At 44.7% G+C, this 21,968-nt stretch overlaps 1 protein-coding gene across 2 annotated transcripts; it reads right to left on the bottom strand.

The window, feature by feature from the left end:
* Window positions 1–1,524: 1,524 nt before the first annotated feature.
* PAX9 (paired box 9) lies at window positions 1,525–21,168 on the bottom strand. Of its 2 annotated transcripts, XM_086891701.1 has the most exons (5): window positions 20,939–21,167; window positions 19,402–20,028; window positions 17,003–17,145; window positions 11,991–12,143; window positions 1,525–3,133 (listed from the first exon to the last, which is right to left on the bottom strand). In XM_086891701.1, exons 1-5 carry the CDS (start codon window positions 20,940–20,942, stop codon window positions 2,879–2,881), a joined length of 1,182 nt encoding a protein of 393 aa, XP_086747827.1. In that variant the 5' UTR covers window positions 20,943–21,167; the 3' UTR covers window positions 1,525–2,878. The 2 variants fall into 2 exon arrangements, with proteins under 2 accessions (XP_086747827.1, XP_086747828.1); XM_086891702.1 differs by lacking the exon at window positions 11,991–12,143 and having other exon boundaries at window positions 20,939–21,168.
* Between the last annotated feature and the right edge of the window lie 800 nt (window positions 21,169–21,968).

The raw sequence follows: 21,968 nt of genomic DNA, 5'->3' as shown, positions 1-21,968 counted from the left end.
CGTGAGTATAAGCAGTGAAATAGTCCTTGGGCAAAGGATTATTCTACATCATAGGTTTAATTTTTTTAAAAAAATTGTGAAACTTCACACCAAAAAAATCCATCACAGGCAGTTCACCAAGAGCCCAGGTCAGGCACTTTTGCTCACTCTGAGCAACACTGTCTGCACGCAGCCCCGCTGACTTCCCATTCAGGGGTAAGGTACCATGTACAGCAGGCAGATGCGCGGAGAGCTGTACCTAAATGAACACAAAACAAAAAGGTTTATGATGGTGTATCCCACGGGAGGAATAATTAACATAATGTCCTGTCCTTGTTTTATAAATTATCCTGATTTACCTGAAGATAATGACAGTAACTGATACCAGCAAAGGATCTCTCTCTCCATCTCCCAAAACACACTAATTCCTCATTGGAATGTCAGGAAAGACAATTTTATTCCAGAAATGACCTCATGTTACTCAAGAAAATTTGGAAAATTTTTAACACAGGCACACTTTGTTACAGGCTTGCAAACTCTTGAAGATCAAAAAAGCTGTGCTTTGAAAAGTTTCTCTTCCTTTTTTTTTTTTTGTTTTGTTTTCTTTTCTTTTCTTTTCCCTTTGGTGCCCCTTGTTTGAGTTCTATGGAAAACAATAGGTAGACTCACTCAATAATTCTGTAATCCAGTACAGAATGACTAAGTTGAAAGCTAAAATCCTCTTGGCAACTTAATCTCTTATCTACTTATGATCTTCTTCTTATCTTTTTTATTCCCCCATTTTATCTTTAGTGAAGAGCTTGTCTAGTATTAAAATTATTTCTTCTTCATGGTGTTAAGGCTCATCTTATTTCAGCCAAAACAGCATAAAGAATAACATCCATCATGTCACTAACAGTGTGGCAGATTGGAAATGCACTTGTGTGCACTTTAGTGGTTTCAAAGAAACATTCTTGAAAAAGTGTTCTACTGGATAACAAGGGTTTCAGCATCTCATTAAAGCTACACAGCTGTTGAGTACCTTTGAGGCTGAAGAACATGAACCACATCCAAGATCAGATCTTTGTTTCCTTGGGGCCAAAATACAATATCTGTTTTCTTTACAGAAATGCAGTTCTGTTAACTATTTTTTAGTGCAAGAAGCAAAGGTGGCAGCAGCCAGCGGAATCCATCCATATTTCAGTGGACATACTCTAAATGACATTAATACTGATTACTTAGATTGTTATGAAAATTTACCCACAGCTGTCTTGGTGATGAAAGCTGGAAATCCACAAAAAGAGAACTATATATTAAGAGGGAACTGTATTATACTTTCACACTGAATTAGTGCTCAATATGGGATGTAAATTGAACAATATATGAAGAATGGTACTTTCTCCTTTGCTTTAACTTTGTCTACAGTAATTTAAGTTATTGCAAAACACTTTTAAAAATACACAATATATTAATAGTCTATGATGGATATGAAATGTCACACCAGGCTTTTTCTTTTTTTTCCCACATTCATATTCTGAACATACCTACAGCATGGGAAAAGCATAATAATAGTCAGAACTTTATTATTGCCCAAGGAAAACAGGTAAAATTTCAAAAATCAGAATGTTAGTTCTCTTGGGATTAAAGTTTAAAGCAGAATAACTGGCACGGAGTACTTGCCACTGCATACAGAAATGTAGAAAGGAAATTTGCTAATATTAAATATCTCTGTAGCACCACCACCAGTATACCTATAAGGGAAAAAAAAAATGCTTCAGAACAACAATGTAAACTTTACCAAGAGCCATACTTTACATTCATTAAAGCAGAAATTAAAGACAAGGTCCTCTTTAAAAAATTACAACATAATCTGGACACAAGTGAGCTGAGAATTATGGTACAATTCTTTTTCTCAGTGGGGTTTGTGACTGATAGGGCTTTTTAAGCATCTCTGCACAGGTTGCACACTAACAGCATTTTCCTCTACAGTTTTCCATTTTGTTTGGGTATCTTCCACCCATTTCTTTTTGTACAATTCATATGAATGTGGTGTTTCGTGAATCTGGGAGGCTGGGTATAACTATGGAGAGTTACTTAGCTGGATTTCTGCCTTTGACTCTTCTGCCAAAGAGATAACTATTTCATAAGATGTTGAAGCCTCCACTGTAGGCACAAAAACATGACCAAAAAACCCTACCTAAATGTCATCACCTATCACCCCACCATGCAAAGACGCAGAAAATAACTAGAAACCATCTTCTTAACTTAAAAAAAAAAAAAAAAGTAAGAAACGTACTGGAAGGTGAAAACAAATGCTGTCAAAAGCCTCTATTTACAAATGGATAAAATCACAAAGATCTTACTACTGCCTGACGATGGCAACATGCCAGAAAAATCTGAAAGCCACCTATTGCCTTCATTCTATATTTGATTACCAAAACCCAATAAAACAACAATAAAGGACCTCTTAATAACAGTGGATTGTACAATCTCATCAGTTAAAGGGTTGTTCTCTAGGCAATTGGCAAAAACAATTCCCATTCAGCCACCCTTGCTGATTCAAGGCATAGCAGAATTTTCTGTGATGATTGTTCTTTATTGATTTTTGCACAAACCTTAGTAACAATTGCACATTTAGAAAGTTTGCAACGATTAAGAATAAATATGTGTGGTTTGACCAGGAGAGAGTGGAACAAGGCTCCACGAGCCCTTTGAGGGAGACAAAGTCTTTAAGAGCGCAACACCACGCTTCTGTCAGTTTCTGATGTTGTCTTCAGCTCTTTCAATCCCAAAAGCCTTACGGGAGACAAGTCACGAGGAGAAATGCCAAGTGTGGCCAGCATGGAGAGGCCAGTCCATGAGCTAGGCTCAGGGGCCGAGGAGCCAGCGCGCTCGTGGTGCTCCTGGACCAGCTCCTGCATCAGAGAGCGGAGGCGGTGACGGAGTGGCCGCCCTCCCTGGCTGTCTGCATGCCCTTGAACGCCAGCGAGGCGGGGATGTCACAGCTGTGAGGGGACAGCGGGGTGCCCCCGGCGTGCTGCCAGCCGTGGCTCGCCATGTAGCTGGATGGAGTGGCGCTGTACGTCATGTAAGGTGACACTTGGGCTGGTGTGGCGTAGGGAGGCATGGCTGGTGCGGACACGAAACTGCTGACGGCTGGGAGGCCATTGGGTGCCTGAAAGGAAAGGGAAGGGAAAAGAATTTTTAAGAGTAAGACACATTGGATCTTGCAGAAAATAAGCTGCCCTCAGGTGCTTCTGGGGCTTTGTAACAAAACAAGGACCAGCAGGGACACCAAGAGAGAAAACCATATCAATTCCCCTAAATTTCAGGGGCTCAGTGGCCCCTTCTGCTTTGCTTTTAAGACCAGTTATCTCACTGTGATCAGTGCTTCACACGTCTCCCAGCAACCTGTCCCAGACAGGGACCACCAGCAGATGTTTAGGGAACCCACACCAAGAGCCAGGCAGGAGCTGCTAAGCCCCCTGTTCACCTGCCTACCTTCCTGCAAGCTGTTGTTTGTGGACTCCTAAAAGCCCATGGTTGCATCTAATCATTGCACTTGAGAGCTACTGGAGGGATTTGTAACAAGTCTCTCCCTTCTCTCTCACCGAGTACCTTAATGTACTCGGCAATGATTTCCACAGGTTGGAGTAGATGAGCTGCAGCATTTACCTACCTTTCCCAAATTTCGCACGGGGCGTTGGTCACTGTTGCAAGCCCTGCTGGGTAGTGCTGGGGCACTTTGAGCTGGGTGAGCAGTGACCACAGCCATCCCAGTGACAGGACAGACAGACCCATCGCAGTGCCTCACCTCTCCTGGCCCCGAAGGAGGATGGGCTCAGCCTGAGCTGCCGTGGGCAGGTGCAGGCACAGATCTGAAAAGCAGCACTCCCCAGAGTGAAGAGGCAACAGTGGCTGAGAGAGGTGGAACATCTTAAACTCTTTGGTAACTGTTTGTTCAGAGCATGAGTCAGAACTATAGCAGTAGTATTATTGATGGTGTCTTTTAAAATTCTGTTTTCTAGATACTTGGGATAAAAAACTTGCAAATGTTCTTTGCTCATAACTTCTCCTGGTTTCAATAGGGCTTCTGTGCACAAAACAATTGCAGGGCTGGGTCCTTTCCTGCAAGCTATTTTCCTAGGTCCTTCTGTAGGCTGGAGAGAAGGGTTTTTATTTAAATAGAGAAGGGAGAGTCCTTCAGTCAGCTATGGTATGATTTCACAATTTATGACTCCTTATTTAACTAAAAAGTGTTTGGTGGTTTATTTCACACCCATAAATGTTTCTTCAGCACAACAGGTACAAACCAAGATGATTTATCTTGCTTAAGTTTCAATTTGTGTAGTGTTTGTTTTAGGATTTAGGGTGGCGTTTTTTTCTCAAAAATGTTTCCTATCTGGATATGAAAGAAGAGTATTGATTCAGCAAATCCTGTAGCATCATCACATGGCACAACTGGACCCAACCTGAATAGTGCAAAGTTAAGACATGAAACAGACTTTTGTTTCTGCTAAAACTTCATATAGTGTTAACATTTCACTTGTTCAATTTCTGGCTGGATTGCATTTGCCTGACTTCCACTATTTACTTTCATAAAGGGTACTGGCCTATTTTCAGGATCGTGAGTTTCCCATTCATGTAGCTCACAGTTCCACTGTCTAGACTATCCTCTCACTGTCATTTGGGAAACAAAGCAGTAATTCTGCTGGACTCTGTCAATATAAACCTGTACACCAAACTAAAGCAGCAGGAGACAGCAATGGCATCTTAGCCACAAGCTTCCAACAGGAATATTAATTAGTACAAAACATACAGCTGCTACAGCAACAGAATTGTCACTCAAAATCTGTAAATACTTTGTGGAAGCTTTTCCTTATTCTTTTGAAAATCCAAATATGTGATCTGACCAGTAACTCATATTACATGCCCCCTACTGCAACTCAGAATTACACTTTAGCCTCAGCTTTAAATGTCAGTGTTTGCAACAATACTAATTAATACAAACCTGCAAATAATTGCACTGCAAATCAGTACAATTCTTGAATCACGTGGAAAATTTTTTCATCAAATTTACTGGAAGTAAGAAGTGTGGCCCTAGAAAAGCTGCTTTTCCAATGTGCAAACATGAAAGAAGAATGAGCACCTCTGTTTTTTGTAACAAGCACCAACAAAAAGCTTTGCACAGGGGCAGTAGAGCCATTGTAACCAGGTTGTAACACTGGGATATCAAAAGCCACAACCCAAACATATTCTGCACAGAGAAGTACAGAAACCCTGAAAAGGGGTGGGTGCTGGAAGGAGAAAATATATGAGACAAGTCCCTGAAGAGGCATTGAGACATAACCATTGAGACAGGACAAACCTTCAGCTTCTAGACCTCAAAAGAGGTTTTTTGGCCTCTGTGAATCCACCCTGTTCCTCAGGCTGGTACCAAGCAGTGGGCTCAAAGCTGGGCCTGGAAGCCCCATTTTAAGCAGGATTCCTCATTATGAGTGCTGATGTTGTGTGAGCCCTTAGCTGTGCTTTGGAAAGGATGTGTTGGTAGGTACAGGGTAGATCTGTGCCAAGCAATGTGCCAACAAGGCACCACTTTACTGGTTCAAGCCCATGTCCTCGCCTCCTGCATCTCCTACAGACGAGGCCACCAGGGGCTCCTCAGCAACCACAAGCAGATGACTTTGCATGATCTGAGGAAAATCTGAGCTCCTGAACACCTCACATTAATGCAGACATTGTTGATAAATATTTTATCAACAGGCTTGTTGATAGATATTTGATCCAACCACACATATGTTCTGTGGCCTTATGGCACAAAGTCTTCAAACTAAAATTCCTGAAGAAGCCCACTGAATCCTACTGTAGGTACCACTTGGGTTGTTGATAAAACAGATGGAAACTGACTAAAGATTCACTAGTTTTTGTAAAAGCTTAATTTAAAAGAATACCTATACAGATTTATAGCAACCAATACAACCCTCTACACACACACACACTTACTCAAAATACAGCTGTGAGAACTGTTGTTTTTATAGTCTATTCTGAATGTCAGAAAGATCTTGCCCCAACTACTGAGGGCAGGACATGGAGACAGTTGTGTAGGGACCACCAGCTGCAACCTGCCAGAGGCCACCAATGCTGCCTGTCATCACTGCCTCGCTGAATTGATGAATCATTCTTATTTTTGTTGCACTGCTACAAAGCTTTACCACTCAGAACCACGATTCTGTGGATGCCACAGATGCCCTCAGCCAAGCAGGCAGTGCTGGGATGGGTAGGAACTGGCCCAGCACAGAGTGAAATTCTGCCTCAGGGGAGGTTTGAGCCATGCCCACAAAGCAATGAGAGGCTTCCTCTGACCTGAATTAAAAGATGAGGCGATAGAGAAAATCTCACTCTATATGATTTAAAACTATGCTACTCAAAAACAAACAAAAAAAAAAAACACCACCACAAAAACACTAATTTTCATCTCTGACTTTCATCTGTGAAAGATTTGACCTAACAGTCCTGACATGAGAGTTTTTACTTCCAAACAGCCTTAGATACAAAGTGTAGGTTATCAGAAGGGTTGAATCTTGTCTGTCAATCTGGCACTTTTTGCAAACATGACATTCACTTAAAATAAATGGAGGGGATTAAGTTCCATGACCTTGTATATACTGGATGAATAATTCATCCTGCAGTATTTCAATCAGAGGAAATGAACACCAAAATCTAAACATTCGTAATTAGGAGTGCAAGAACCTCACGGTGTTTATGGATTTTTAAAACCCTAAGAATTTGTTTTAAGTGCAGAGGTTCTTGAACCTGGTTTTTAAGTTTTATAAATATTTTTTTTCTTAATTTGAACCATCGTTTTTCAAGGGAAATCTAATTTTTTTAAGCAAACAAACAAACATGTAGCTGAACAAGAACCTCTGCTGTGTAAGAGATAAGGGATCCCGTTTGAAAGTGACTACTTTTTTGGTTTCTACAAAGATGAGAGAGAAACTTGCTCTCAATTGCTGCTTCTATCAACGTTTTGAGACAACTTGATAGAATAAGTATTTCCAAATTTTAGAGCTGCGTTTGAAACCTAGAACACACGACCTCCCACCAACTCACAAATTCATTTAAACGTGTTCTTGCAAAGGTACCAGCAAACCAAGAGTAATTGGGTCAGGATCACAAGTCAGTTCTGGTGCCTTTCTGACAAGCTGTTGCTGATACTGCCAGTGACAGCAAAAGGAATATTGAGGTGAGAAATCAAAACCAGGGTGGTTTAAAACCTGCTTTAAGTCACACAAAATGGTGCTGCTGAAACAAGCAGACTGCACAAGTTTTCACCAGTAAAGGAGTTGGTTGAGCAGTTTTAACAGATGGATTCTTTAGTTTTGGTCACTTTAGATACAATACTAACCAGAGACAACTTTTTTTGTCATTGTTTTCAGTCTGTCTGTGATTTGCAAAACAGAGGGAGTGGGTGGATGAAAAGCAAGTCTAGAACCAAGCTAATGTGGGAATGTTTTTGGAATAAGAAATTTCCATTAATTGCTTGGACTCCTTAAAGTCAGAACAGTTCTTCCCCAAACCAGAGGTAACCACCACACACACCTTGATATCTGTTTTGAAGGCTATGCTTGTATAATGTGTTTTACAGCTTCAGCCTTCTGTCTCCTTCACGGTAAGAAGACACAAGGGTACAAAGCTTTCTGGACAAAATTCCCAGTCAATCCATGAGAGACAAACTACCTGATTTTGGTTTTTTCTGCCTTGGTCACAGAAGAACCAGAGAAACATGCAAGCTAGATTTCACTTTCAGTCCTCATGGTATAAATTCTAATTATATATTGTAGTGAATTGATATTATTTTGTTTCATTCCCTTCCCTACTTTTCCTTCTCTGACTTTTGCTTGGGAGATATGTGTTCTCTTGAAATTAGACCATCTCCTACGTTCTCTTCCCATGTTGCTTCTAAATGTTTCAGAAAATGACCCAGAACTGTAACATCCAAAATCACAGACCTGTATTTCTGTCAGCTATCATGATAGCAATAATGTAAAGGATCTCAATTCAGTTTTATGTGAATAAAAACAAGAGCAAATTTAATGCCACAGGTGGATGCCACCTCAATTTTGTAGTCTATAACTCTAAAGCGAGTGTCCGAAAGAATGTGAATTATTTTTCTTGTTATTATTTAAAATTATTTAAACTACTTGACCAATGTAATATAATTGTCACGACGTTTTATTAGTTCATGTATTGCACGGAGGAAGAATGCAGACTTTGTAGAAGTATTCTAAATTACTATGAAAAATCTATCTGTTTCTGAAGGAGCAGCATAGCCCCAGGTTCGAGTTACCCAATTCAGCAGCCCGAATGAGCTTGGGCAGTGACTCAGCCCGAAATCCCCTGCTGCAGTCATCAGAAGTTCAGCCTGTGTCACGGCTTAAGGGACACACCTCTGGCGAACAAGGTGGTTGTTTTCCTTTGTACCTCTCAGTTCTAGCCCCGGCTTGGGTGAAGGAAGGCTTGCTGTCCCCGGAGCAGCCAGCTCAGCGCGTTGCCTTGGCCGTGGGGCTCGGCCCTGCCCCGGGAGCGAGGCTGAGGCGGCACAGCCCGGGGCTGGGAGCGGGCTCGGGACACGCTGCCCCGGGACAGCGCCCGGCGCCTGCCGCCTTCCCTCCTGCCCACACACACACACACACACACACACACACTGCCTGCTGCTTTCCAAAAGGAAAACCTTCAAACGTTCCCTGGAAATGAGGAATCTTTTCCGAACGGCCTGAAAACACAGCCACCAAGAAGCTATTGCAGAAGCAGTTCTTTTCCGCAGCCAGGAAAAAGCATAGCGGGGATAGCAAAATATCTGGTCCTTCGACCACAAGAGCAAATTAGCATAAAAATCCAGAGGATATCTCGGTTTTAGTGACATGCACATCATCAGTTAAAGCGATTATGACAACAAGACGAGGAGCAATCAAACACAAGCTGCAAACATCAAGGAAGCGAACATGCTAAATCTCCCTTTATAATTGGAGGTTAAATATGATTTATAAATCAAGCCAACATATGGGATCCCAAGGGAAGAGTAAACAAATTTTCCAAGTAAAACAGCAGCAGCAGGCTTGTAATAGAAGTATCATTTAGGAAACAGGCATTACTAAATTATCTAAGTAATAAAATGGAGTTTTTTGTGGGTTTTAAAATCTATAAACTCAAGTCATATTTTTGTAGAATTTGTAGATACTAAATTAGACCTAAATTCTGAAGCTGCAATTCAGTGCCACAGCATCAACAGGAAAAATTATATCATACCACAAATGTTCATTCAGATCAGTGTTCACTAAAATTAATGTGTCTACACAGGTAAGTCACGATTACCTAAAGAAGAAGGGTTACAAAAGTGAACACTGAGTAAATTTCCCCGGTTTATGATAACTGTTTTTATTAAAAATATTTTTAAGAAAAAATGAGATAAAATTGCTAAGATATATCTGAATAACCTAGCCAGAGTTAATCCTGCAAACCATGGTTTACTTTTTATAGTGCTGGAAAATATTATTGCAAAAGTATTTTCATATTAGACTAAATATCCATATTCTGAGATGAATTAACTTATTTTATTGAACATATTCCTGATGTGATTTTCTATTAATTGCACTGCAATCAGCAGAGAATAAGACTCTGAAAAATTAGGACACTGAAATTAAATAATTTTGGCACATAAAAAAAACCTTAAACAGAAGAGGCAATGTTTTCCACATAGGATATTAAGGTATAATATTATATAATATAATATAATATTTACTTTTTTTTTTTAAGAAAGAGTGAACAGTGAAAATACATTAGAATTGCAAAGCTTTTAAAAATAACAAATGGGCAAGGGACTTAAACCTGCTCTCTTGCTCAGGTGAACTGAGTTGATTTCCAGAAGACAGATTTGAAAAAGGAAGAGACCTTTCAAGAATGGAGAATTTGAAAAAGGAAGAGACCTTTCAAGAATGGAGAATTACACTCTCTTTCACTGTAAGTTGTGCAAAGCAGTGCTGGTATCCTAGTTGAAGTCACGGTTAAAACGGATTTATTGACAGGCTGGAGTGCTCAAAGATTTCAAATATAGTTAGCTACCCAATCCTACACATTAGCTCCTAAAAAGATGCCATTTTCTTTACAGCTTTTTCTCCCATTATTAAATCCAATGCACAACAATGTACTGCGAAAGAAAATCACACTACGTCCTTCTAAAATGAAGTTATGTCCTTTCATAATGATCAGACACCATCCCCTGGGTTTAACATGCTTTTTTATTAACTTAAAGTTGTTTCCTTTACTTACAGCCATCCCCAGCTGCACTGAATAACACAGAAACCAGATAATATCAATTGTGTTTTAAATATAGTTGGGACATGCATCAGGATCACTCTAAATTGTATTTTCTTATCCAGTTTTAAATCTCAGCCTCTTCAGGGAAATAAAATCCCAGTTTTGGAAATAGTAATAGTAACTTGAATTTACACACCATCACCAATCCTTTCCTGAAGGAGCCAGGGGCATTTTATGCCTTTTCCAAAGCAAATTACAGCAGAAACAAAAGAAAAGGGGAAAAAATATAAATAAATAAAAAAGGAGGGGGAGAAGAGGGCAAAGAAAAAAAGAAAGAAACCAGCCCTCATTCTCTGGCACTGAGTAGTCTACTACAAGAACATCAGAGGAAAAGAGAGGTAGGAGAAAAAGGCATGGTGGATAAAAGGCAGGCAGAGGTTGCTCTAAAACCCAAGACCATTCTGATGGAAAAGCAGGGAAAAAGGGTTTCCAGTGCTCCCTCAGAAGCACGGTGGGTTTAGACGGCTTCCACAGGGAAGTGAGATCTACCACACCAAGCACACACCAATATGTCCACCTAAATGTCCCCCAAATGTAGATTATAGCCCAAGGGCTGCACTGTCACTGAATGGTTGCTGCCCTCTCATACAGCATGTTAAGAAGGATGATATAAATCAAAGTCACTGCCTTTCCAGTGAAGATGCTGGATCTTGGGGCATGTTCTACAGTTTAACAAACTTCACAACCAGACTATGTCAAAGTGGGGTGAAAACAAATTCTAGTTGCTGTAAGCACAAAGCCTGGTTCTGATGTCAGAAACACAACTTAAGTCTTCCATAGACCGATATACAGGGCTTATGAGGACAATAGGAAAGCACAAGAAAAAAAATTTGTGTCATATAAGCAAACTGCTTTGAGAAGGAATTAACAACAGATTCCCATAGTTTTAGAACAGATTTGCACAATAATTTCCCCTTGGTATTTTGGCAAAATCTGGAATTGGGCAGGGCACACATGGACACTAAACAAGCAAATACACTGGAAGGAACAAACATTTGTTCTTTTCTATGCTGTTGGTTAACACCATAATGTATTATTGAAAGGCTCTATAAGAATGCCTTCTTAATATTATATACTTAGCAACATATCGTAATTTCGATATGCTGTTATTTAAATGAAACTGGGGGAGGAGACTTATGGACACAGACACTTCAAAGGGATTGTTGATGTCTAGAAGCTAGGCAAATATGGGGTCAAGCTGGTAAAGTCCCTACCTTATTCTCTTCAGGGACAGCCAAAACAGCAGCATCCTATGTCTAACAAATCCCTGATGCTGCAGAGGCAGTTACTGGGAAGCTGGTACACCTAAGGAGGGTGAACCCACAACCCATCAACTGTCGAATGCTTATGGTTGTTAGGACTAGGCACGTAGGCAATTCCTAAAAGCTGATAAATCACCACAACAGGCAAATTCAAACACACTGTACAGTCTTTATATACTTGTCAATCTACTGCAAGAGCCAAGATTGAACAGGTCAAATCACATCTCATATCCCTGCTCCCGGCACTCTGCTCCTTAGCTGTGACAGGTATCTCCCATCACTCCCACGTCACAGTCCCTGGTCCTGTTTGTCACGGCAAACCTCCTGGTGGGTTGGGGTCCTTTGAGCAGAAGGTGCTTAGAGTGCAGTTTGAGTGTCATCATACCATTCACTCACCTCTCTGACTTTCTTTATTAGTCTCATCCGGGTGGAGTGCCCTGAAGCCATGTGGGTTGGTGGACAGGGCACTGTGTTTTGGCCGTGGAAGCAGGTGGCCAGTAAGAGGCAGGTCTCACAAATGGGGTTCGAATTGGGTGCCATCCAGATCACCTGGGAAGGAATCGGGTGCATGTAGTGGGATCAGCTCATGCCCCTCACCCACAACATGCAATGACAAGGATGCCTAGACCTTGAGCAAGCCGTCTTAGTGGCTATATTTTGATAGCAGGCCTGGTCTGGAGATCCCAGCGAGAGCAACACAGAGCCAGACAGTCTCCAAGCCAAGGTCTGAACCCCTGCACCAGACTCTGCTAACAGTGCTGCTGGGTACTACAACACCTCTCCTTCACAGCTTCATCCCCCTCCTGCCTGGGTATGACTGAGGAGCAGTAGGTCCAGACCTTTGTCATCGATGGGTTTTGCACAGACCCATAGCAGGAATCCAACTGCGTGGATCCTGAGTTATAATATAAGATGCCTAATAAGTAATTTGCTAATTAATTTTTTCAGTAAATTGTGTGTAGGAGGACCATGTAAACAGGCATATTATTTAAGGCTACATTTTAATGTTCTCCCCAAAAAATTTTCCCCGTGTTGTGGGTTCTAAGCACTGCAGATACAATTACAGATGCATGCCCGCCAAATACACAGTTCATTGTTCATCTACAAATGAAAGATCAGGAACTAAATGTTTACATTATCTACATTTTCTGTGCAAGTAATTGTCCAGAATTGTACCTACATTTGCAATCACTTGCCCTAAAATGGAGCTTTGCCCTTATGTGCTCACAGCACACAGAGCTCGTGGCCCCCAGTCAGAATGCAGCCAAAGGACAGAGAGCGATATCCCAGCAATGCTGAAAACTCAAGCCCTGCACAGCTGATGAAGTTCAGCTGAGACAGACTTGAGGTAGCTGCTGCTTAGGGTTTGGCCAGCATGTCAGAGGAAGACTACACTCAAAGCATGTTCACAAACCCCTCTGAGCTAGGAGTGTTTTCTGCAGCTCCAGCAGGTTTGGGATGAGGCCTCCAAACAGTGTACCATTTCCAGGAGCGAGCTTGCTCTTAGACCCCCCAGTTACAAGCTTTTTCCCATTAATGAGTATCAGCTCCCTTTGGCAATATGCACATCTGCTTCCTGCAACACACACAGAAAGTCATTCTCAGAAGAAATTATTTCCAAGTTATTTGCCTCTCAGCAAATCATACATATGTCAGGTCTTCTTCATTCTCATACATGTGTAAATACAGACCACAGGGTTTTTTTCAGTTTGAACATCCATGATGTTAGTCCAGCAAGTCACAAGCATCAGATGTCTGAGAGCTGCATTTTAAATACAATACATGTTTATTAAATGTTTTGATTTCAAATGCAGGTTACAAATATGTTCATATTGCAGTCATTTCAGCTATTTTTTCCATAATGCAGTAGTCAGTATGAGCTGTGCAATGCAAAAGAAAATACTCAGAATAGTCATCCTTTGTAACAATAGCGTAATTATCTGTAGAAGCACCTGAGCACCACACTGAATGTGCCTCTCTGCATAAATAATGCAATACAACTGAGCTCTGTATGAAATGTGGATGACACAAAACTGTCAAGCTCTAGGAAAAATGTTTTCCTTTTCAGTTTCTCTGATTCACAGTCACCCTGTTTCAAAGCCATATGACAAATCTGAGAGTGTGATACACTAGGAAAAATTATGCAATTGCTTACATATAAATGACAACCTGGGACATCAGGTAATTAAACCTGAATAGAAACTTGACAAGGCATCTTTTGGTTTCCTGTGGAATGTTTTGTACAGAATCAAAATCTGCCAGGTTGAGCTTTCAACTGCCAAAACCCAAATATGAACAACATCGCAAACAAAAGCCCCGGGAAATCCATAATACATAAAATGAAAAATGTTCTACATCCAGAGGTTCTGTTTCATGTTAATGTGACTGCATATTGTCAAGGCAAAAGTGTGAAGTCTTCCTACCTTTTTTGTGGGTGAATTCCCACTGATGTGTGGGAGAAGGGCTGAAATGTAGCCATTGGAACCGATTGGAGAAGTCAGCCTTGGCTGCTGCCTGACAAGTCTGGGATGTCAATAGGAATTTTGCCTACAAAAAGCCTATGGTATCCCATGTCTTCAGACAAATGTATATAATTAAAAATAAATGATCAAATAAATATATGTAAAAGTACATGAGATCTTGTTCTTTGGTCTCAATTTTTCTGGTCTTTCTCAAACAGAGGGATTTTCCAGGGGATTTCTTGAGAAGCAAAATCTTATCTTCCATGACTATGGCTGGCGAACAAATCTTTCACTTGCCTAGTAGCTATGGAGTTATTTGCAAGCTATGGACAGGTGAACTTTGGATGTTGGTGATGCTTAAGTACGTAGATGATATTTGCTGGAAAATAGAGAATTGCCTATCACACACACAAAATCCATTCTTAATGTGCTTCAGATCACATTTCCTCTGCTCCTGTGGTGAAATTGGGAAGCCTATATCAAACATCCAAACTTGATTCCCTCCTCTTGTGGGCACCTCTGATTTTGATAATACAAACATAAAACTGAAATATCACAGAACAACCACTTCTCTGGGGGAAATCTGATGTCTGCCTCCTTAAGACTCTTAAGAGCTTTTTTAATGAGCTTTACCCAAAAGAGATAAGGAAATAGCATTTACCCCGAAGTACAAAGACAGAACGTATCTCACTGTAGTCCTTCTGGCATATCCAGAATGTATTTCACTGTAGTCCTTCTGGCATATCAAGTATGTCTGAGATTTCCCCATTCCAGATACCCCCCTGCTAGATTCACAAATGAACCAACATTCTCTCTTGTCCCCTGCTCATCTCTTTACACCCAAAACTGTACACATTGCAAGAGACAGTGGATCTCATGATGTCAGAGAATTTTCTAAGTCTTTACTGTCGTAGACTGTCACTCCAGACTCACTGCACTTCAGTGAAAAGACAGTAAGTCAGTGCTATGTGCAGCAGTAATTCGGTTCATAAACTTCACACTGTCTGGAATAAATATTTTGGCAAAAGGAATGTGGCAAAAACTGCAAATAATCACATTTTCCCATCCTTATTTAGCATGATTTTTTTTAACACATTCTAAATTAGCAAGTTAATGAACTTGTGAAGGATGAAGCAATTAATGAAAATTCAAATTAATTCTCTAGATACCAATTCTGAATACTATATGAATAGACTAGTTGGTCTATGTGTTTGAACTTTCTAAAGCCAGATTCTGTAAACCTATATTATTGCAGGGAAGAAGCTGGGAAGAACCTCCTCTCTATCTTCATTTAGAGAGCAGGGTTTTGAATACGGTTTTTCTGCCCTTTGAAACTGTCTGGACAATTTATTTGGATAAATGAAATCCATTTTATTAATAGCAATTTTCTCAATTTTTAAATAGCACGTATTTTTAAATAACATTTATCTGGTGATCTTTCAGGTTGAACAAAACTTTAAAGTAAAACTGGTATTGACAATAGCACAGTGATATATTATGAAAATGAAATCATAAATATTGAAAGTAACAAAGAAAAAAAAAAAAGGTAAAAAATAGTTTCCAAACCAGCATTGAAAACAACCCAATTTATAAAACACTGTTTCTCAACACATCTGTTGAAGTAAATGAGATCCATCAGAGGCCATGGTTTATAGCCTATGAACAAGATCCTGTGAATATTTCAGCAGGATTGTGTGCAGAAGGCCCAGCCTGGAACCTAAGACAATGAAGCCACAGTACAGCTCCTCTGACAGAATAGTGACAAGCTATACCTATTATTATTTAGAAAGACTGTTAATGCTTATTCTAGCCTTTAAAGACAATTGTAGAAGGAGTTGTAATGCTAAATCTAAGTCTAATTCTATCTTTAACCATACACTCATGGCTACATTACAGCACACATTATTTGTGATACGAGATGAACATAATAATAATAATGGGATAATAGAAAAACAAAACAAATAGGACAGCATTAAGAGTGGTATATTGTTTAAAAGCCAGGATGTGTAATGACACGGCTGCTCACTGTCGGGATCTACAGTATTTCCCGCTCTGCCCGCTCTTTGCGAGTGTTCCCGCAGTTTGTGCTCTGCATCTTGAACATGACCGAGTCTGATTCAGCTACTCTGACCACCAAACACAAGCTACAAAAGTCTCCTCTACATGGATCTAAAACCAAACACAGAACTCAGAAAATATGCCCAAAACCTCTGTCTATAAACGGGAAAAATGCTAAACAGCGACTGTGGGTTTTCTTCGACTTGGTTCTAAGTACAACAAATGCGTGGCCGGGAAGTCAGCGTGTCTGAGACCTCGGATGCATTTTGAAATGTTTCCATCACACGGAAAAAATGTTTTCAAAACCTGCGCTTTCCCAACGAGTAACAGTTGAGCCTTTTATAGCTTTTCTCCTGGCATGGGACTTGATTAGCAAGTACAAAGATTTAGACAGAGATTTATTAAGTAACAGTTATATTGTGTTGCAATTAAAACGTAGGAAATTCGCCGTCTACTTAAGCGTTTAAAAATGCTTAATGTAGGAAGCAATTACACCTCATTTTCAAATTATTCCCCTGGCTACAGAGCACGCTGTAGAGAGTAAAAGGCGGCTGGAGGGGCAGAGGCGGCGGCGGGCCGTGCCCGCTGGCCCGGCCGGGCCGGGGTCGCTGGCGGCGGGTCCCGAGCTCCCGCTGGGCGGCCGGGCCGGCCCGGGCCAGCAAGGCGGGGATGCGGGCGCTGCCGCCCCGCCCGCAGCAAGGCGGGATGGGGGTGCTGGCCCCGTGGCGGCCGGCCCGGGGGAGAGAGGAGAGGCCAGGCTTTTTACCGCCCGTCTTTGCAAACCAAAACCGAGGGAAGTCCGGCACCGGCTCCGAACCGAGGACGGTAGCCCGAGGCCGAGCTCGGGAGCCCTGTGCATCATCGCCCGCCCCCCGCCTCTCTCTTTACCTGGCTGTACTTGGCCTCCTGCTCAAGGGAGCTCTTCTCCAACCCGTTCACGGCATGCTGGGCCGGCGGGTGGAAGCTGTTCCGGCCCAAGCTGCTCCATTCCTCCACCTTGGGGCTGGGGTAAGGCGAAGTGTCGTTCACCGCTGGAAAACAAAGGAATGGGAGAGAGGGAGTTAGAGGCAGAGACTGCGATTCGGAGGTGGAGGTGGCTTTGCTTCGGGATGGAGAGGGATCCCTCTCCCCATGGGAGGCAGTCTGTGGGGCAGAGCTAAGGGGAAGCCGGTCCCTCGCTCGCCACATCTCGCTGAAGCTCCTGGAAGCTCTTAGAGAAGGATTCGTGGGCAGAAGGGAGTCGACTCCCTCCGTGAAAGCTGTGACAGATCAGCAAGCGAGCCCAGAGCTGGCTGGCTCGCTCGTCCCCAGTCCCCGCGCTGGCGGGCCGGAGCAAGCCCGGCACTTGTCCCCAGGATCTCCTAAGGCGTGTTTAGTACACACACAGCCGCCGTGTGTGTGTGTTTGTGAGTCACAGGAGAAGCGAAACCCCGGGTTACAAACAGACCTGACACGCCTGCAGATGAGCTGGGCTCCAAACACTTCTTGGGAGAAAAAGAAAACGAAACACACACACACACATATATATATTATATATAGGGAAAGAAAGCGGGAAGGAAAAGAGATAACAGCCCGGTTATTTCCACGCCTCTCAGCCGCGCCATGGGCATACCGGGATGTTTTTCAGGCGGACAAATTGCTCGAACGGCCGGATTCCCGCAGCGGGGAGGCAGGGGAGGGGTGGGGGGAGCCCCGAGCCCCGAGGCCGGCCGCATGGGAGCCGCCGTGGGAGGGGGCTTTCCTGCCGCACCACCTCGCTCGGCCCCTCGCCGTGCTGGGCAAAGGCACAAATCTGAAGTTGTCTTAAGAAATTGAGCTCCCTCGGTGAGCGCCCTTTTCTGCTGATCTCACACTTTCCCATGAATAGGGGCTTCCTTTCCGTGTCAGCAAGGTCAGTTTATCCTATAAATCAAGGGCGAACAGCCCCCATCTGCGGCAGCGGCCACTCCGCAGCCCCGAGCCTCTGACGGGAAGGGGAGGGGGCAGATTTCACGTTGCAGAAAGATGTGTGCTGCTGCGGGGGCTCAGGGACACGGGGCAGATACCGAGACACCCAGCAGCACCGGCAGAGGCCTGCCTGCCAATGTGCTGTTAATAAAGGAGGAACTCACTAAAAAAATGCAACAAAACAAAACAACAACCAGGAAGGAAAAAAAAACACCAAACCTAAATTTCACATGTGATTGTAATGTTCTCATTCTTTTTAATGTTCTTTGCCAACACTACCTCTCGATTGCCTCAGAGATTGCCAGGCGTGTATTTGTTAAAGTCGACTCAGAAAAAAAACATATTTATTTGTGCCAGTGAGGACTAGGATAAAGTCTATATCGTGAAGGGTGAAGAACAAACTTACATTTTTTGCATGTATGTATATAAATAAAACATACTTGTGCGTGTGTATGTGTTGCTTAAAAAAATACCACCTTCTGATGAAATAAGAAGAAAATTACTCTGCAATGCCTAAAGGATTATCTTGCATTTGAAATGGTTTTAGAACTGGATTGTTGCTGTTAAAAAGGCAGTGAAAACAGAGATCACAGCTCCCACCTCTCCACTAAAAGAGAAAAATGGGACACGGAGATCGCTGTAGGCAAAGGTTATTTCGGATTGTTGTTTTCAGTGACACTTTGAGTAACGCTTTCACTGTTAGTTCACTGGCAGAGACCGAAATGGAAAAAAATGTCTCCTGCTAGCAAGCGGCCCGGGAGACGCGACGCAGTTTCCAGGCGGGGGAACAGAGAGAATGTGAAAGGGATAAAAGAGGCAAATCTTGGGCCTTTGGTTTTCCTGGACCACCGCTTCGGAGGAAAATACAGCATCAGAATGAAAGCAATTAGATGACATTTGAACTTCCTGCCCGAGCAAATTTGGCCTGATTGCGAAAACTACAGAAAATAGACTTTTCAGTAAGGCCAAGGAGGCGCCCGTGGCCGGAGCCGGGGCAGGACCGGGACCGAGTGGTCCCTGGTGCCACTGCAGCCCGGGCCGGTCCCTCCGGCCGGGATCGCCACTTCCCGGCTCAGAGAAGCGGAGGTGACGGTCCATGGGTTCTGCTTGCGGGTCCGCCTGCAGCCCACCCAGGCCCTTCTGTCTGCCCGCGTTCCGAGACGCATCCGCCAGTAAGCTCAGTGCCCTGCCCGTGCTGGGGAAAACGCGAGGGGGGTCCCGAATCAAACAAGGAAACCACCTTCCGACCCTCGCAGAGGAAAGAACCCAGGAGCAAGGAACCGAACCCCTCCGGCCCTGTTTGGCTGCCTTTGTGGCCCCGGCTCCCTCCCGCTTCTCACCTTGGTCTGTGATGGACCGGATCCCCAGGATGTCCGTCACCGAGTGAGAGGACGGCCACGTCCTGGGCATGGCCATGGTGCTGGGGATCGCCGGCACCCCGGGAGGGGTGGACACCTTGGCTCCTGCGGCAGCGATGGGGCTAGGGTAGGGGTAGATGTGGTTATAGGGCAGAGCAGGCTGTGGGGGCGGCTGGTGCTGCTTGTAAGACTCGTAGTGACTCTGCTGAGACAGGTTCCCGATTTTGTTCCGGAGGATGCGGCTGATGGAGCTGACCGACGGCACGTTGTACTTGTCACACACGCCATCGGCCAGCAGGCGATCCCGGATCTCCCAGGCGAAGATGCCCGGATCCCTTTGTTTGTAGGTCCGGATATGTTTCACCACGGTGGGAGTGGTGACCCGAGGCTTGCTGCCGCCGATAGCCCCCGGTAGGATGGAGCCGGTCTCGTTGTAGCGAGCCAGGATTTTGCTGACACAGCCGTGGGAAACGCGGAGCTGCCGGCTGATGTCACACGGCCTGATACCCAGTTGCGCCAGTTCCACAATCCGCAGCCTGATGGCATTGGGCAGGGGTCTCCCGTTGACAAACACCCCCCCGAGCTGGTTCACTTCCCCGAAGGCAGGTTCTGCAAGCAAATGCACAAACACAGCCGTCGGACACGGCGGACGGCACAGAAGGGGGCGTCTGAGCTGCTCCTCATCACAGACAGATGTCACAGACAGGGACCCCCCCGGTCACTCCACTCACGCTTCTTTATAATAGCGGGATGCCCCCAAGACTGAAGGAAGGAAAAGGGAGGGAGGAAGAGAAGTGAGAGGTTAAAAGAAATAAAATAAAAAAAATAAAAAAGGGAGAGAGAAAGAAAAAATAAAAGACAGAAAGAAAGACAGAAAGACAATCCGTGGCAACAAATGTCGGAGCTCTCCGGACTGTGCATCAAGCATATTCCCAAAAATAAGCACATTCCAGAGACGAAAAACGAGATCGCCCCAACAGACAAGTCAGCTTTATTGCCACAGGAAGAAGGAACGCGAAGAAAACAAAAAGAAAAGAAAAACATCTTCTAAGACGTGGGGGAGGGGGAGGAAGGAAAAGTAGTTGAGCAAATTCTTTTACATCTTGGGAGAGACGAGGGCGACGCGGTGCTTCTGAGTCGGGACTAACTTTTTAAAGACCGTTCCTGGTGCTGTTAGCGCCTTTCGCTTAACAGCACGATCACACCGGGCTGTAAAACAAGCGCGTTTCAATGTTAACTGCTACGATCGGTGTCAGGAATAATAATATACAACGTGTCACGGGCTGCAGCCATCCGCTCGGCTGCGATCCTGACTCGCACTCGCCTAATAACACTAATAACAAGCCGATTAGTCATTAGCTCGCTCTCTCCCCTGCTCCTGACCCTCAACATGTTCTTACAACTTGTAGGAACACGAGCAAAGTCAATAAGGGAGCCGCGGCGGTGGCAGATGACTGCGCACGGGTGCTCCCCCTCTCTTGACAGCACTTGAACCCTCCTGCGGCTCCCGGCCACTTACCCATTCCTCTGAGCGGGGCACCTCGAGGCCGGCCCTAAATCCCAAGGGATCCCTATGCCCGGGAACCGACTCCCGGCCTCCTGCGCTCCTGGCCCCGAGCCTCTCTGATCTCCGCTGAGGAGGGAACGGTAGCGCGAGGAAGAAAAGAACTACAAGGAAATCTACATCCCGACGAGAGAGCCTTGACTTCTGCATTTCAACCTCAGGGCAGCGTGGGCAGGGCCGGGCTGGGCCGGGCCCGTGGCCCACCGCCCCCCCGAGCCCGCCCCTGGGGCGGCCCCACGGCCCAGCCGCCCTGCCAGTGGCCAGGGGAGGTGACGGACAGCGCGCTGCTGGCGGCCCTTCCGCTCCCGCGCAGCGCTCCGCACCTGGGCCCGGCGCGCCGGGACGGCGGCTCCGCACCTGCGGCGGTGAGTTGTGCGGAAAGCGGGGCTGAGCGGGGCTGGAGCCGTGGCAGGAGCCGTGGCAGGCGCTGCTCGGCCGCCGGGGGCCGGGGCATCGGCAGGCGGCTCCGCGGGGCCCGGGCTCGGTCGGCGGGCGAGGCAGCGCCGCCCTTTCTGGCCCTTTTCCCGGACTAAACAGCCGGAGAGGGGGCTCCGAGCCCGGCAGAGCTGCCCCCCCCTTCCCCGAATGAGGCAGAGCAATGTCTTGACACGCACACGGTTCCCCCGCCTTGAGTTTGTGCATGCGGGTGAGAAGTTCTTGGCGAGTTTGATCGCCTCGCTATAATAAAGCACCTTTTCGCTAACCAATGTTTCGCGGGCGGTGTACGAGAAGACCGTGAGCGATGAGAGTTGAGTCATTTATGGTGAAAATCACCAACCGCTCAGGAAGCGAGCTGCATTTTCCCTTGCCTTGGGAGGAGACGGGACGGGGCTTGTAGCGCCCGGCACCGGGATGCTGTTCTCCGGTCCCCGCACCCCGGCACCGGGATGCTGTTCTCCGGTCCCCGCACCCCGGCACCGGGATGCTGTTCTCCGGTCCCCGCACCCCGGCACCGGGATGCTGTTCTCCGGTCCCCGCACCCCGG

Source organism: Cyanistes caeruleus, chromosome 6 (genome assembly GCF_971803275.1).
Source record: "Cyanistes caeruleus chromosome 6, bCyaCae1.hap1.1, whole genome shotgun sequence".
NCBI classification, from domain to species: domain Eukaryota; kingdom Metazoa; phylum Chordata; class Aves; order Passeriformes; family Paridae; genus Cyanistes; species Cyanistes caeruleus.
This window is presented reverse-complemented; position numbering and strand designations above follow the sequence as displayed.

What these genes read in the sequence shown, in the direction of transcription:
- PAX9 (XM_086891701.1), bottom strand. An exon ending in CCGGTCCATCACAGACCAAG is followed by an intron (nt 17,146 to 19,401) that starts GTGAGAAGCGGG and finishes TTTGTTTTCCAG; the next exon opens with CGGTGAACGACACTTCGCCT. An exon ending in TAATAAAGAAAGTCAGAGAG is followed by an intron (nt 3,134 to 11,990) that starts GTGAGTGAATGG and finishes CTTTCCTTTCAG; the next exon opens with GCACCCAATGGCCTCCCAGC.